This window comes from Chlorocebus sabaeus, chromosome 10 (genome assembly GCF_047675955.1).
Source record: "Chlorocebus sabaeus isolate Y175 chromosome 10, mChlSab1.0.hap1, whole genome shotgun sequence".
NCBI classification, from domain to species: Eukaryota; Metazoa; Chordata; class Mammalia; order Primates; family Cercopithecidae; genus Chlorocebus; species Chlorocebus sabaeus.
In genome coordinates, this window is record NC_132913.1 from 20,128,688 (window position 1) to 20,145,506 (window position 16,819).

The 16,819-nt window shown below is 44.9% G+C and overlaps 1 protein-coding gene across 1 annotated transcript in view; it reads right to left on the reverse strand.

Annotated features, from left to right (window-relative positions):
- The window catches only part of TMEM163 (transmembrane protein 163), a 258,331-nt gene that overhangs the window by 87,227 nt on the left and 154,285 nt on the right, over positions 1 to 16,819 (reverse strand). The window contains exons 3-4 of the mRNA XM_007964806.3: positions 8,591 to 8,634; positions 7,121 to 7,212 (exon numbers count right to left, since the gene is read on the reverse strand). Coding sequence (XP_007962997.1) covers positions 7,121 to 7,212; positions 8,591 to 8,634 — 136 coding nt within the window. The remainder of the gene's footprint in view (positions 1 to 7,120; positions 7,213 to 8,590; positions 8,635 to 16,819) is intronic.

Below are 16,819 nucleotides of genomic sequence, written 5' to 3' on the forward strand. Positions count from 1 at the left end.
CTTGACTGAATGAGTTACTTTTCTTTTTAAATTTCTGGAATTGTTTCCAACAGCAGTGAGGGTGCTGGTAAAGTCAGTCATCAAAAGGCTATCAAGCTATCCTGTTGACTGGTGGTTTTCAGGTCGACGCATGTGGCTCAGCAAATTGGAAAAGAATGCAGAGCAAGCAGCCTGGGTAAGAATCCGTGGGCCCGTCTGTTTCACACGGGCAGACACACAAAGGGCTTATGCCTCTCTCAAGACATCCACTGCGGGCCCTCCAATTCCCACCCCAATGTGCAGCTGATCAGAACACCATTGGGAGGTACATTTGGAACAGGAGAACCACCTCTCGGGCTGCATTGTGACTCCGTGTTGTAGAATTAGAAGGCTGTCCAGGTGAACATCTCCCATCTGCCTTCACCTCCATCTCAGCAAGCTGACTGACAGCCCAGGAGACAGCTGGGCCTGGGGCGCCTCCACACCGCCCCACCTGTGCTGCAATCATATGCAAAATGTCACAGACCCCCAATGAGCGTCAAGCTGGACCTTCTGTGGCAAGCATCCCACGGCCCTCACAGCTCATGGTGGCAGGAGGCTGTTCTTCTTGGGGCCTTACACAGTACACAGGGCAGAGAATGGCAGGGACAGACGTGAAATTCCATGTCATTCGGCCCTGCCAAGTTCCTCCTATACTCATTTCTCCCCATGCCCTCCATCTCCAGCACCTCCTTCCTTTCCTCAGTATCACCCTCTCATTTCCAAATCTCCTCAATCTTCATTTATTAAGAACTTTTGTCTGTTTTTTGAAAACAGGTTAAAAATGACCCATCTAAAGAGACATTGTCCAATACAGTAGCCACTAGCTGCATGGGCCTATTTAAATTCTTTAAAATTAAATCAAGTTAAAAATCCAGTTCCAGCTGGGCACAGCGGTGCCTCACGCCTATAATCCCAACACTTTGGGAGGCTGAGGAGGGTGGATCACCTGGGGTCAGGAGTTTGAGACCAGACTGGCCAACATGGTGAAACCCTGTCTCTACTAAAAATATAAAAAATTAGCCAGGTATAGTGGCACATGCCTGTAATCCCAGCTACTTGGGAGGCTGAGGCAGGAGAATTGCTTGAACCAGGGTGGCAGAGGTTGCAGTGAGCCGAGATCACACCACTGCACTCCAGCCTGGGCCACAAAGCGAGACTCCATCTCAATCAGTCAATATCCAGTTCCTCAGTGACTCTATCCACATACCAAGTACACAATGACCACATGTGGCTAGTGACTACCATATCGCACAGCACAGATACAGAACACTGCCATCGCCACCAAGCATCTATTGGACAGCTCTGCTTGTCATAAAGAAAATGTGTCCCCCTCCTTCCTCTGTCCCCAGCCCCCTCCTGGAGGGGAGGCGACCCTGCTGCCAGTCTCCTTTGTATCCTTTATATGCCTACACAAGTGTGTGTGGATGCAAACCTCTTTTGTTAAAACAAATGAGAAAAGACCACACACGCTATTTGGTGTCACGCTTTCTTCACTGAATGCAGCTTGGAGGTCACGTCGTAAGTACACAGATAGTGCTTCATTCTTTAGAGTGGTTGCATAGCAATCCACTGTCACCAGGCCAGTGTCACCAACCCCACCCGCACCCCCCAGGCTCCTCTGTCACCCACTGTGAGGCTGGCTCCCTTCTCTCCCAAACAGTCTCATCCTACCCTCCCAGTCTCCACATCCTCAAACTCTTTTCTGACTCTTCCCTTTACACCTTTCTTGCCCTAATAAAAACGTAGCTGTTCTCTGAGGAAGCTGCTTTTCCTGCCTTTGCAGTAGAGGCCGCTTTTCCTCTCTGATCCCACATTCTCCAAGCGTCTTTCTTCCTGGTGGCCGCCCCCAGCTTCCTCCCTCAACACTGCCAGTTGCCATCAGACTCAGGCACCCACTGCACCGCCTTCCTGGCGCTGCCCCTTCAACCTCCTGGCCCCTTCCCTGCACTGAAGACTCATTGATGAAGACCTGCTTCATGGCCTTCACCTCCTCCCCAAATTCTACACACATTCCTGGTAACTTCAATCTCAAATGGATCATCCAGATAACACCTGGCCTCACCCACATCCCTGACCTTTCATCCCCACCCTGCCTCAGCCACTAACTGTTCCCTAAATCTGTGCCAATAAGTGAAACACCTATGGAATCTTGGTTTTTAGCAACCTACTCTCAGAGTAGTATATATGCAAACAATTACTGACCTATCAAGACTTCTAGTCTTTTTTTTTTTTTTTTTGAGATGGAGTCTCACCCTGTCACCCAGGCTGGAGTGCAGTGGTGCGATCTCGGCTCACTGCAAGCTCCACCTCCTGGGTTCACGCCATTCTCCTGCCTCAGCCTCCCGAGTAGCTGGGACTACAAGCACCAGCCACCATGCCCAGCTAAGTTTTTGTATTTTTAGTAGAGACGGGGTTTCACTGTGTTAGCCAGTGGTCTCGAACTCCTGACCTTGGATCTGCCCACCTCAGCCTCTCAAAGTGCTGGGATTACAGGTGTGAGCCACCACGCCCGGCCATAATTAAGACTTCTAATCCATGCGACTATTTATTAACTTTGCCATTATCCTTCCACGCCTCCTTGACTAGCTTATTCTGTCTCTTCTTAGGAATCCCTTGCTTGTAAACATAACATTCCCTTGTCCCTCCTTCTATCTTACCTGTTGAAAATCCTGACCATGTGTAAACCTGATGGTCCATCTTCTCCATACCTTTATTTCCTACCACAGGAAAGTAACCAAACTTGGAACTTAAAAAAAACTAGTTGGTAGAATTATAAAATGACATAACAACTACGAAAAATAGTATAGAGGTTCCTCAAAAATTTTAAAAGGGAACTGCCATAGGATCCAGCAATCCCACTTCTGGGTATTTATCCTAATGAATTGGAAGCAGGTCCCAAAGAGATATCTGAACACTCACATTCATAGCAGCATTATTCACAATGGCCAAAGGGATGAATGGATAAACAAAATGCGGCATATATTTACAACAGAATATTATTCAGCCTTTAGGCAGGGCACAGTAGCTCACACCTGTAATATCAGCTCTTTGGAAGGTCAAGGGAGGCAGATCACTGAGGCCAGGAGTTCAAGACCAGCCTGGCCAACATGGCAAAATTCCATCTCTACAAAAAAATAAAAATTAGCCAGGTTTTGTGGTGCATGCCCGTAGTCCCAGCTACTCCGGAGGCTGAGGTAGGAGAATTGCCTGAACCTGGGAGGCTGAGGTTGCAGTGAGCCAAGATCACGCCACCACACTCCAGCCTGGGCAACAGAGCAAGACTCAGTCTCGAAAAAATAAATAAAATAAATAAAAAGGATTATTCAGCCTTTAAAAGGAAGGAAATTGTGTCACATGCTACAAAAGATGGATGATCCTTGAGGACATTACGCTAAGTGAAATCAGCCAGTCACAAAAAAGACAAATACTGTATAATTTCATTTATATGAGGTATCTAAAGTAGTCAAATTCATAGAAATAGAAAGTACAATGGTGATTGCTAGGGACTAGGGGGCAGGGAAAAATGGGGAGTTCAATGGGTAGAGTTTCAATTTTGCAGAATGAGAAAAGTTCTGAGGATCTGTTTCAAAACAACGTGAAATATACTTAACACTACTGAACCATATACTTAAAAATGATTAGGCTAATGCATTTTATGTTATATGTTTTAACAATATAAAATAAAAATAAAGATTTATAATAATACAATTTTTTAAAATGGAAAACAAAAACTATTAGGGCTAGCTACACTCTGGTGGTGCTGAAGCCAAACTCTCTTTCCCTGAGTATGAAACACCCCATCATATCCACAATTAGGATGCACAATCACCAGGTGGCAAGGCTAAGGAAGGTTTCGAGTTGCTTTGCCTCAGTAATTCAAGCTCAAGATTCATCCCAAGGTTTTGGGTCCAATTCAAAAAAATAAAGGGAATTAGCTAAGGGCCAGTTGCATATTTTCCAAATATTACTCTCCAGCAACTAACTGAAAACCAATGGCTTTTCTAACTCATTTATGCTCATTAATACGCAAATATCAGCTTCTCAGCTGGCAGTGATTTCATTAATTTTAAACTTACATGGGGTAAGCCAGGGATTGAAACTTTAAACCCAAGCCAACAATACAGAGGACTGTGAGTATCACTTAAATCCCTAGATGAGGAATCTCCAAGTGAATGCATTGGCATTGTCACATGAACAATCACCTGGGAATTAATCAAAGCAACTCCTCTGTGAGTTTTTGCCTTTTGGGAAGTGATATATGATTTTAAAGAACACTAGCTGTTCAGGAATTATTAAAAACAGTGAAAGCAAAGACATTTCTCATCAATTTTGATCTTGGAAAACCTCCAGATGTAACAAACATTCACACAGATCCTAACAATATAGAAAAGCCACAATTATTCGTGGCTTTCTAATATGTACGAAACTCATTTCAGCAGAAAGGAAATCAGATTAAAAAGCAAATTATAATAATGAAATTGGGAAACTCTGAATTCAATTCTTTCTGGAATTGCAAATCAAATTATGTATTATTAGCTCTGCAATAAAAAAGAAAAAGCAGCGGGAAAAACTTTCTCCTTTGAGGGCACTGCCCAATACAAATATAATATAAGCCACATGTGTAATTTTAAATTTCTAAAAGACATTTTAAGAAGCTAAAGCAAAAAAAAATAACTAAGTTTAACCAATATATCCAAAATATTCTAAATATCGACACATAATGAATTTTTTTAACTATTAATAAATACTTTTTCTCATTAAGTCTTTAGAATCTAGTGTGTATTTTACACTTACAACACATCTCAGTTCAGACAAGCCACATATCAAGTGCTAAAATATTGCACTAGTGGCAACCATATTGGACAGTGCAGCTATAGAACCAAAGACGACGTGTTCCTCTGACAAGACAGTGGCTAGCTCCTGAAATCCGAGTATCTCTCTACATTACACTCTCCAGACTTCTGAGTTCCTCAAATACCCAGAACAGCTTGGGTTGAGTGCATTAGTTGCTCCTTTGGCTAGACCAGTGTTAAGTCAAGGTTGGTCATCACAGTACAGGTCAAGTATCCTTTATCCAAAGTGCTTAGGACCAGAAGGGTTTCAGGTTTCAGATTTTTTTGGATTTTGGGACGGCTGCATATACATAATAAGATATATTGAGGATGGAACCCAAATCTAAACATGAAATTCATTTATGTTTTATATACACCTTATACACACAGCCTGAAGGTAATCTTAGACAACATTTTAAGTAATTTTGTGCACGAAACAAAGTTTTGACTGTGACCAGTCACATGAGGTCAGGTGTGGAATTTTCTACTTGTGACATCAGGTTGGTGCTTAAAAAGTTTTGAATTTGGGAGTATTTCAAATTTTGGATTTTCAGATTAGAGACACTCAACCATCATTTGAAATTTTTAAAAGTCAGTTTACTACTATTTTCTAGTATTTTTTTCAACCACAAATTCACTTTTAAAAATTAATTTTATCCTAAATGATATCATGTGTGATATCACAAGTGTGATACTTCCATTTGTTAAAAAAACTAATGCCCATTAAAATAGACATTTAACATTTAAAATAAGTTTTTGTACACTAACTAAAGCTAACAATGACATGAATTAAGATTTGCTCTCATTAGTGAGTCAGTTATGGTGTCATCTTTTAAAAGTTTTCCATCTGGCATATTCAGTCTCAGATATGTTACTGTCTCTTGGCCTCAAAGAGGTACTGCAACACTTGCATGTTGGAATATGGCCTAACATCCCATTCAACAGTACTTTCTTGTCGGAGACAAAGTCTCGCTCCATCGCCTAGGTTGCAGTGCAGTGGCACCGATCTTGGCTCACTACAGCCTCCTCCTCCTGGGTTCAATCAATTATTCTACCTCAGCTTCCTGAGTAGGTGAGCTACAGGCACACAGCATCATGCGCAGCTAATTTTTGTATATTTTTGTAGAGATGGGGTTTCACCATGTTGGTCAGGCTGGTCTTGAACTCCTGGCCTCAAGTTATCCACCTGTCTCAGCCTCCCAAAGTGCTGGAATTACAGGTGTGAGCCACCACACCCAGCCTCAAGAGTACTTTCCATCTGGGTGCCACCACAAACCACAGAAAGGGACATTTACTCACTTGTGTTTAACTGTCCAAAAGCTGCAGAGACAGAGAAAACTGTTGCTCTGATACCCACACATACACGTATACATGCACATATATACATATAACTACATGCACATATATATGCACATATTAGTGTATAGGGATATGCATAAGAATGTGTGTGTCTGTGTCTGTGTGTGTGTGTGTGTGTGTGTACTCATCGCAATCATCCTACAAAGGAGGCATTGTCATTTTCTTGCTTTTCCAGATGAGGGAATGAAGCACAGAGCAGTTACTGGCTTCCATAATCACAGAGCTAGCAAATCTGATTACAGAACCTGTGTTCTTATTACCCTGGCATTTACAAATGATATAAAGAGATGGAAGTTGGAAAAGACATATGTTTTAGAGTCACAAACATAAGTCCTTCAAAGTCAAAATCTTCACCCATGGGATGTGAAGACTGGGGCAAGCAACATCTCCTAATACAGAGAGGGGTAGAAGGCAAATAGAGTAATTTAGAATGCCTTTAAGATGTCTTCTGTAAATGACAGTGGAGAATTCCTCTTACTTAGAAGAAAAACAACATAAAAATGCAAGAGAACAAAGATTCCAATAAGAAAAAGCAAAAGGATGGATGGATGGATGGATGGATGGATGGATGGATGGACGGACGGATGGACGGACGGACGGACGGACGGATGGACGGACGGACGGATGGATGGATGGACGGACGGATGGATGGATGAGCAGATGGATAGACCAGCAAACAAATAGCCTCAAAATCTGAGAACAGAAAATCAAAGGTACATCCTCTCTGACCATCCCAAGAGGACCCTATCACATGACTGGCATTGCACTAGTCACTTTCAGAAGCAACCTGGGGACCTTCTTCTCATCACTGGGACAAAAGCTGCAGGGCAAGCTGTGTTGAGGGCCTCATTCCGTGGCCTTCATCTGCACGGATTCTGCAGCCTGGAGAAAGACAAGAATCCACTTACATGTACTCTCTATGAGCAGAATGCACAGCGGCCGCATTGCTGTAACGCCACAGGACAATCGCCGACGACAGGACGTCCAGGATGGCATCAAACTAGGAGAAGGAGACACGGTATTAGAGGCTTTCCAGAGTTAATAGCACACAAATGTGAAGACACAGGACAACTGTGCTGTGACTCAAAATATCTGCACGAGTAAACTCTGAGCAAAGAGGCCTCCCATCATTACGACGCAGCCACATACTGCCCTCATGCCTGGGGCGTCTGGAGCTCGGAGACCCAGCGTGCCATGTGGGGGGCTCTGCTCCCAGGGCACCTGGCTCCCAGCACTCTGCAGACATAGGGCAGAAGGTGGGGAGTTCACTGTTTCGAAACACACGGAATTGGTTTCCCCATGACAGTCAAGATAATTGCAGTAGTTTCCTGCACATCCCAGATAAGAGATTCGAGTGAGAATTCTATTTCTGACTCTCAATGGGACTATGCTACCTGGGGTCCAGGGGTGAGGGGGGGGGGTCACCAGGACCTGTGATAAGTCTGCCAGCACTTTACAGTTGCATACAGAACTCAATGCTTCTGTTTGAATGAGAGTGTGTGCATGCACAAGAAAGCTAGGGAGAACGAGAGAAAAATGTATGTGCGTGTTTGTTTCTGGGGGTGTGTATGCATTGTGTGTGTGCATGTGTATATATGTGGTATGTCTGGGTGCGTGTGTGTGGTGGTGTGCCTTTTTCCTGGATGGTCCACATCTTTCATAAGATTCTGAAAAGAATCTGCAATGTACCTACAATAGCAAGTTCTCACAACAAAGGGCAGAAGTGGGTTTGGGAACAGGCATACCGACCCTCGGGTACAGGAGACCCCAAAGCTACTTGGCGGGGGTGCTGAGGAGAGCTCTCTTTATGGGTCACTGCACCACACCACACTTCTCAGCTGGAAGATCACGAGCGCTAGCATCCTCTCCAAGGGGCCTGGGGACACTTCGCCCAATTTCTCAACAGACCTAGCCTGTGAAGCGGAGACCCGCTTTCTCCAACTAGCTTCCATCAGGAGGCCGGCTGGGAAGCCAGCTTACCCTTAGCTGGCCACAGACTGACTCATCCTAGCACGAGTAGCCCTGATCTTAACTTGCAAACCTCTGCCTACACCAGCAAATGCTTTGCTCCAGTGCGTGCCAGGTCCACGTACAACCTGGAAGGCAAAAAAGGGCTAAAATGCCCAAAACATCCTCTCACCCAAGCACATTGTGGGAAATGTGGTTCCCCCCAGTCTGTGCTTGAGAATTATACGGTCCTCGTTGCAGTATAATTCTGTTAAATGTTCATTTTTTAACAGAAGTGGGTTTCCATAAAGTATGTTTCTCATGCTAAGCTCTCATAGGCTAACCACCCTCATTTGAGGGCTCAGGGTGAGGTTTACGGGCTTATGAAAAAACGTGCAAAACTTGATGAAAGTACATTTCAGGTTACTTACTGCAAACCCAAAAGCAGAGGCGCTGTACCTCATAACGGAGACAGCTAAAAAGAAAGAAAATATTATTCAGAATATTTTAAAACCTCTCTCATTTTTGAGTATATTAATACATTACATGGCCTTTTAAACATCAGTGGGGAAATTCCAAGAGAATAAAACTAAAAATTAACTGTACGTGTAAAATCTAAGAATTTTTAAAAAATGAAGCGTGAACTGAAAAGATTCCCAGACTCTACCTGCAACAACTTCCCCTCACAGTGTTCTGAAACACCTGAGGGCCAATTTCCAAATAAAATTGCTTAAACAGCTGTCAATCAAATGACTTCTGATACTTTGAGAATTTAGCAACTGGGAACTATATCAAACTTTCAAAGTAAAACTCCAACCACCCAAACTGTTTCCATAATAAGGTGGTGTGTCTAAGGCATACACCACTGCTAAGATAGATGAAAAAACATCTGTGGGCACCAGAGTTTAAAATCCAATGTAGACACCAATAACAGTTGTTTAGAAAAGAGGGACAAATGATCTTAAACAACAGATGTCTACAAATAGAGATGTCTACAAATGTCAATGCCACAATTATAATTACAACACATTTTCATTTTTCTTTTTTTTTTTTTTTTTTTTGAGACAGTCTGCTCTGTCACTCAGGCTGGAGTGCAGAGGCGCGATCTCGGCTCACTGCAACCTCCGCCTCCCTGGTTCAAGTGATTCTCCCACCTCAGCCTCCCGAGTAGCTGGGACTACAGGCATCCACCACCACACCCAGCTATTTTTTGTATTTTTAGTAGAGACAGGGTTTTGCCATGTTGGCCAGGCTAATTTCGAACTCCTGACCTCAGGTGATCTACCCGCCTCAGCCTCCCAAAGTGCTGGGATTACAGGTGTGAGCCACCACGCCCGGCCTTGATCCACATTTTTAAATTGGAGAACATCAATTGGGTAGCACTTTTGCCTAATTCTGTTTTGTGCTAAAGCAATGACAGCTTCCAAGACGTCTCAATTTGACATAACAAAGGCAGATCTCCAGAAGAAAGTCATATTTAACAAGCACACATGCACCTCCAACCAAGACTAAAGCCCTACACTAAGGGTCAGCAAAGCCGGCAGTGGCTTGTTGCCAGGCCTACGTTCTGCAAGTGGTCACTGGCACAGTAGGAGGTGTGGGTGGGAGGCACAGAGGCCAGCGCCTACATGGACTTCCATCAGCTCATCACAATGTCCCTTCTCTAGGACCCGCACCTTGTCCTCTCCACAAGGTCTAGGGACAGTCCTCAGACAACGTGTTGTGCCTTGTGCCCTCCAGCTGTAAGGAGGGCGCCTGATCCACTATGGACCAAACAGAGTTCACTTTCTGTGATTTAGGACTTGAGACTGAGAGAGTCTAGTTGGTCAATCTATGTGGTTAGAACAGCAACTTGTAAATGCTGGAGTTGCCATCGGCCACTGTTTGCCATAAAGACTGAGGAGCAGGAAGGTAAGCATGGGAAAGCCACAGCACCGGGGAGAGTGAACCACTGGTGTCCAAGCGTTTCCAGGCCCTTCCTGAAACTCAGCCATGTGCAGGTGCTCAAACTGTGTGAGGCGGAATGCAACCCATTAAATCCGCAACCACCTTTGTTTTTGACACGAGCTCCTCCAGGAGGCCCTGCTGCTGCTCTTCCTGGCACAGGCAGAACGGCAGAGCCAGCTGTGCATGGTGACCAGCTGGAGTTTTCACAGGACACACAGGTATGGTGCTGTAAAGGGGCACCGGCCCTTTCCGGAGAACATCAATTCACCAGCCATGCTGACATGTGCAAAAAAAGGCAGCTGATCGCTGGCGGGACTGCTGCGAGCACCGAGGCGGCCTATAAAACACAGCTTGGCTCGCAGCACATGCTCCATAACTGTTAACTAAGCGTAACAAAATTTCACAGAAATAAGTCAAGGAGGATATCTTTTCTTTCCCTTTACAACCTGTTTTTAGAATATCTTAGCTGTGTGCTTTTTGTGGGTTGCTTCTTTATCAGCAGTGGAAACCTTTTTAATTCCAACTAACATCGTGCACAGATGCTCCAGATCTACAACAGAGAAAAGAAGGCTCAGTGGCTTATGCCTGGAATCCCAGCACTTTGGGAGGCCAAGGCGGATGGATCACGAGGTCAAGAGATCAAGACCATCCTGGCCAACGTGGAGAAGCCCCATCTCTACTAAAAATACAAAAAAATAAGCCAGGTGTGGTGGTGCGCACCTGCAGTCTCAGCTACTCGGGAGACTGAGGCAGGAGAATCACTTGAACCTGGGAGGCGGAGGTTGTGGTGAGCCGAGATCACGCTACCACACTCCAACCTGGTGACAGAGTGAGACCCCACCTCAAAAAAAAAAAAAAAAGAGAAGAGCTGCCACCGGGCTCCCAGTCTGTCTCCACCTGCACTCCTGGGGCTGAGCACCACGGAAAAGGAACAGCTAGAAAAGCACTCCCCGTGACTCGCTATGGCAGAAGAGCACCTGTCTCACCAGCAGTGAACCACGGCTTCAAAACAGATTTCAAGAGGACATTCACTTGACTATATTGAGAAAGACAAGAAATCTTGTCTCAGGAATCTGGAATTAAACAAAGGAGATGACCACTAAATGGCAGGTGGGGTGTCCCCAACTCAACTGGAGTGTTGTGTCCATGATTTCCAACACTCTCAAAATTATGTGCGAAAGATCCACTTGTGAGAATTAAGCCTGCCACAGAATGGATGACCTAGAGCGCAAGTGGAATATTAGTACTCTCTATCCCGTCTGCACCAAGGAAAATATGAGCAAGACGACTACAAGTTAACCTAGAGTCCTTAACAGAGATGTGTTATTTATTTATAAATTGGCTCCATCTAATTTTCTTGATGAGATGGAAAGGAAGAAACGCCAAAAATTGCATGGGGAATTGAGACTACTTTGAAGGGCCCTCCACACAGCCTTAGCTCTGACAGCTTCTTTTATGTGACCAACTCCCCAGCTCTTCCTACTAAATAACAGCAAATAGTCATTAGCACAGGATCCGAATGAAAGAGTTCAGATGGCCTTTCAGCAATTTCTGAAGAGTGTCAAGTAATAACTTCATTTTATTTGTCTCATAACTCACCGTGACACATCCCAATTTTGAGATAAGAATAAACTCAATGGAAGGGTCAGAATGGTTTACACAGCATCCCACCCCCCAACTTCCATGGGGTTTTCACCAGGAAGTTTCCAACTTCCCTCATGCTAAGAATGAGGTTGGCTTGGAGGCAGGCCTGAGCCAGGATGATTATAAGGGAGAGATTACGTGGTAGAGGCACCTGGAGCTCCATGCACATGTGCTGAGTGTAGTGAAAAGCCACCACAGGGCCAACAAAGGCTGCAATGCCTTCAAGGCAGGTGTTTATTCAACAGTGGACAAGAAACAAGGGCCCTTCTGAACTTGGACAATTATGTTGCAAACTGGCAACACATCCACAAAGAGATGGGCAACCAGGCAGCTGTGGGACAGAGCTCTCCTGTGAAGGCTGCTCTTGGCCCCATGTGGTCAGAGTAGAAACACACTGCTATCTGATTAGGCAGCAGTTACACATCCAAAAAACTGCATGCTTAGGATGCAACTGGGCTCCTATCTCTTTCTCTGCTGGCTTTTTCTTTTTATTAATTTATTTTAAGACACAGAGTCCCTAAAATGTTCATAGGTAAAATGAAGATGTGTCATTTGGGGCCAGCCCAGCATGCAGTCCCCATCCCATAAGAGCATCCTGATTCTCCTCTGGGAATGGCACCTGCCCTACCCTCAAAATAAGTGATTTGGGTGGGATGATGCTATTCCCATGCTAGTATATCCCATTAACTTGTCCCATGTCCACAGTTAATGATTCGAAAATGGCACAATTCAATTTGAGCCGATGAGAACCTGTGCCAAGCTTTTTGCTGAAAATATTGGAAAGGGGATGTCTTCCTTCGAGGAGATTTTAGAGATAGGAGGATGAACACAGGAGCTACAGGCGGTGATTTTGACACAAGTGGGAGGAGACTGCCTGAGAATGAAGCCAACACAAGAAGAACGTGGATACTAAAACACAGATCAGACTCCCGAAGACAGACTGAACCTTTTAAATCAGTCCTGACTGTTCTATCCCTCTACTTCTCAAATACATTAGCCAACCATTTCCTTTGATTTGCTTAAGCCAGTTTGAGTTGAGTTTCTATCACTTTCAGCCATATGAGTCTTAATACAAGATATGTTGACCCAGTAATCCCATGCTCAAGAATGTATTTTAATGCATAAGAAATGGAAAAATACTTTAAGCACAAAAGGTTCATAATAGGTTCACGTGATTTATAACAGTAAAACATTAGATGTAACTAAATGTTCCATAGTAGGGTGATGATTGAGGTATGATTTATTCAAAGAATAGGCTATAGGTAGATATTTTAAAGCCTTTGCAAAGAGTACTGTTGCTGGCTTGGAGTGATGGCTCAACCTATAATCCCAGCACTTTGGGAGGCCAAGGCAGGAGGATCGCTTGAGGTCAGGAGTTTCAGACCAGACTGGGCAATATAGTGAAACCTCATTTCTACAAAAAAATTTTAAAATTAGCTGACTGTGGTAGCAGACACCTCTAACCCCAGCTACTTAGGAGGCTGAGGTGGGAGGATTGCTTGGGCCCAGGAGGTGGAGGTTGCAATGAGCCAAGATCACACCACTGTAAGCCAGCCTAGGCAACAGAGGGAGATCCTGTCTCAAAATATTTTTCAGAAAAATTACTACTGCTTAATGTTTCTATTAGCATATTAGAAAGAACAATGGCATTGATAATAGACAGGTTGTATGTTGGGTCCTGCACTGGGTGCCATAGGAAAGGATGGGTCTGGAACAGGGGGAGTTCTAGCCAACACAGGTACAAACTGAATGGGAAGATCAGAAGAGGCTTCACTGACAAGGGGACATTTACGTAATGACTTAAGGAGATGGGGGAGTGAACTATGCTGTTTTTGTTACCTGGGCAAGAACCTGCCAGAGAAGAGGAGTCAGTAAAACACTCTGAGGTGGAAAACTTGGCATGTCTGAGGCCATTTTGGCTAAAGCCAAAGAAAGCAGGAGGAGAGTTATGAGAGAGAATTCGGGCAAGATACAAGATGAAGTATGTGCTACAACAACTAGCTTTACAGCTTGCATTGAAAACAACCAGAAAAAAATTCCCTCAAATGGTAACAGTGGTTACCATCTTTAAAGGGTGGGAATATTTGAGTGGGTTTCTTTCCTTTCTACTGTGAACCCAAAAGTATCTGAGACAGAGATCAATCAATTTAGAAAGTTTATTTTACCAATGTTAAGGACATGCCCGTGACACAGCCTCAGGAGGACCTGACCACAGGTGCCCAACGTGGTCCAGGCACAGCTTGGTTTTATACATTTTAGGGAGACATGAGGCATCAATCAATCTGTGTAGGATATACATCGGTTCTGTCTGGAAAGGCAGGACAACTCGAGGTGCGGAGGGGGCTTCCAGGTCACAGGTAGAAAACAGACAAATGGCTGTATTTTTAAAAGTCTTTGATTAGCCTTTCACCGAATACACAATTTCTATGTGAGCAGAAGGTAGAGGAACAGTCACTTACACCTTTGCCCAGCTTGGTGAAAACAACAGGGCAGAGGAAGCAATTGGATATACATCTGTCTCAGGTGAACAGAGGGAGGGCTTGAGGTCTGTCTTGTGTCCACAAAGAATTTCCTTGTGGGCAAATTGTGAGGGAGGTACGTAGCTTCTCGATCTTTGTAGGTATCTTATTTAGGAATAAAATGTGAGGCAGGTTTGCCAGACTGTGCCCAGCTTGACTTTTCCCTTTAGATTAGTGATTTGGGGGTCCTGAGGTTTACTTTCTACATTTTCTACAACCACCATATCATTTAAATCAGAAAAAGAAATCTATTTGCGGAAAAAGATATCCAACTCACAAAAATATCACCAAAGGTCTAAAATGGAGTAAGAGAAACCATATCCGTGATGCACATCTGAGACTAGGCTGCACTGTGAGTTCACAAATGCTCTCACAGGGTAGCACATGACCATATGTGTCTTTATTACATTTCAGTTTCTGAATCCATCTTTCTAGGTCAAATCACCTACATGAGTGGTTCGTTAATGGCCCAAAAAGTTCATGGAAGTGCAGGGGTGGACCAAGAAAGCCAGCACGTGGAGCATGAGCAGAATGTCACTCCCAGTCTGAGGGACCTCCTGCCTCCCGGGATGCTGCGTGTCACACACACTACTTTCATTCATGTGTCAAAGGGGTAATAACAGCTACTCTCCCAGAAGCACACACACAACAGAAGTCTTAAATAAATATTTATACAAGTCTGGTTAAAAGACCAGACCTTCTTTAAGTCACACACCAGGCCAGAAAGCATATCAGCTGGAAATTCAAATTCAAATATAAAGACAGCTGGAAAATGGACAGGACCCAGGGAACCCATTGTTAGGGCAAAGCTAAATGCAAATCGTGCAGCTGAATCAGCAGCAGGCTCTGAGGGAGGGTCCTGGACAGTAGAGACAAAATACCTCGGAAATGCACAAAGAGGTAAGGGTGCCAGCAAGGCAACAGAGGATCAGTGCAGACAGCCCCTCCACAACCTTAAACAAAGAATGCCATTTCAATCGCTGGCTAGGTTTGCAGCAAAAGTGAGGACCCATCTGTCATTCTCTCCAAAGTCACACAATAATTATCTTGAGCCTTAGCACTCTTTAGCAATGCCCCCAGGCCCCATAACACCTCCAAGTTGTAAAATTATGTGACTGTAAGTTTCGTTAATAAATCAATCCTACTTTAATTGGACAGCCTCTGTTACACAGAGGCCTGGCAACAACCTCACCTATGTAATTAACTCAAATGGAGAACCATCTTTCCATCATCCACCATAAATACATACACACATACAGAAATGTGGACCCTTCTTACTTCTACCTCCTCTTCTGCTGCCTAACAAGAACACATAATAATGAAAACCCAATAATCTGGATCTTTGGATTCTCTCAAAACACTGAGATCTGCCCATCCTGGGCTGTCCCTTTCTCCCAGTGGTGCCAATGCCGCGTTCGGATGAGGCATGTGCTCTGGGGTGCCCCACCTCTCCTGCAACATCACAGCCAGCCTGCCTCACTCTCCTCTTCCACCTGCCTGGCCCCTGTGGCGTCTAGTTGGCCCCGTAATGCTTCAGTATGGGACCTCACATGTAGGGCATGAGCAACCTGCCATGTCCAGCAAAGTACCTGCTACATATTCATTGTGCTGCACGAACTGTGACTTTCAATGTTTTCTACTGGAAGGTCTGTCTCTCAGCAAATGTACCATGGCCAGGTTCTCAAAGCCAGAACCATTCTTTGAGAGTTCTTTGACTTCTACAGACAGCGCTGAGAACCATTATTAGCCTTAGGCAGGCCACAGGCACTGCCCTCCCACCCTCCGGGGCTCTGCCTGTCTGTGGAAAGCAAGTGTTTGTTAGGAAAGCAACTGTTTGTCTCAGGCAAACCCTTGCCAAGACCTCCGGGATGATCACGGGTCTCTCTCACATGACCAAGTGGTGACTACATACAAACAGGTACTATACAACTCCCACCCCCCAATCCCACACCCACAATAACCTACAAAACCCAAAAGAATGGGCTTGAAGAGGTTAGAAAATATTGCCCTCGAGCTGCTGCTACGGGGGTAGGGAGTGCCACTTACTAGTGTTCTGGGCCACTTGGCAATGAAAAGTCACTTGCGCTCCAATTTCTAACAGGAAGCAGCCACTCATTCGTCCCTCCATGCCCCTGCCCCTACCCAGCCACCCTCAACACGCAGCCCAGGTACTCGAACACATCGGCCTCCATGGAAAGGCCATGGTCCTTAGGATGGAGGAAGCCTCTGTTCTCGGACCTCCTCTTCTGTGGGCCACGCCTGCTTACTCCACACTCCAGCCACATGGGGTTCCTCGGTGACCTCCCCACAGCCAGGCCACGGCTCTCCCTTCTGCCAGGAACAAACTTACTCCAGGGGTCTGCCTGGCCTGCTCCCTCCCCTCCTTCAGGTTAGGGCTGTTCTGGCCACCACATTTAGTGATGAAACCTGCCCTCACTCCCAGTCTGAGCTCTGTCACCCACCTCTACATTTTCTTGGTCTGAAGAACATCTCATCTACATTATCTTATGGATTTATTTACATTTCAATTGCCCCACCCTACTCCCACCT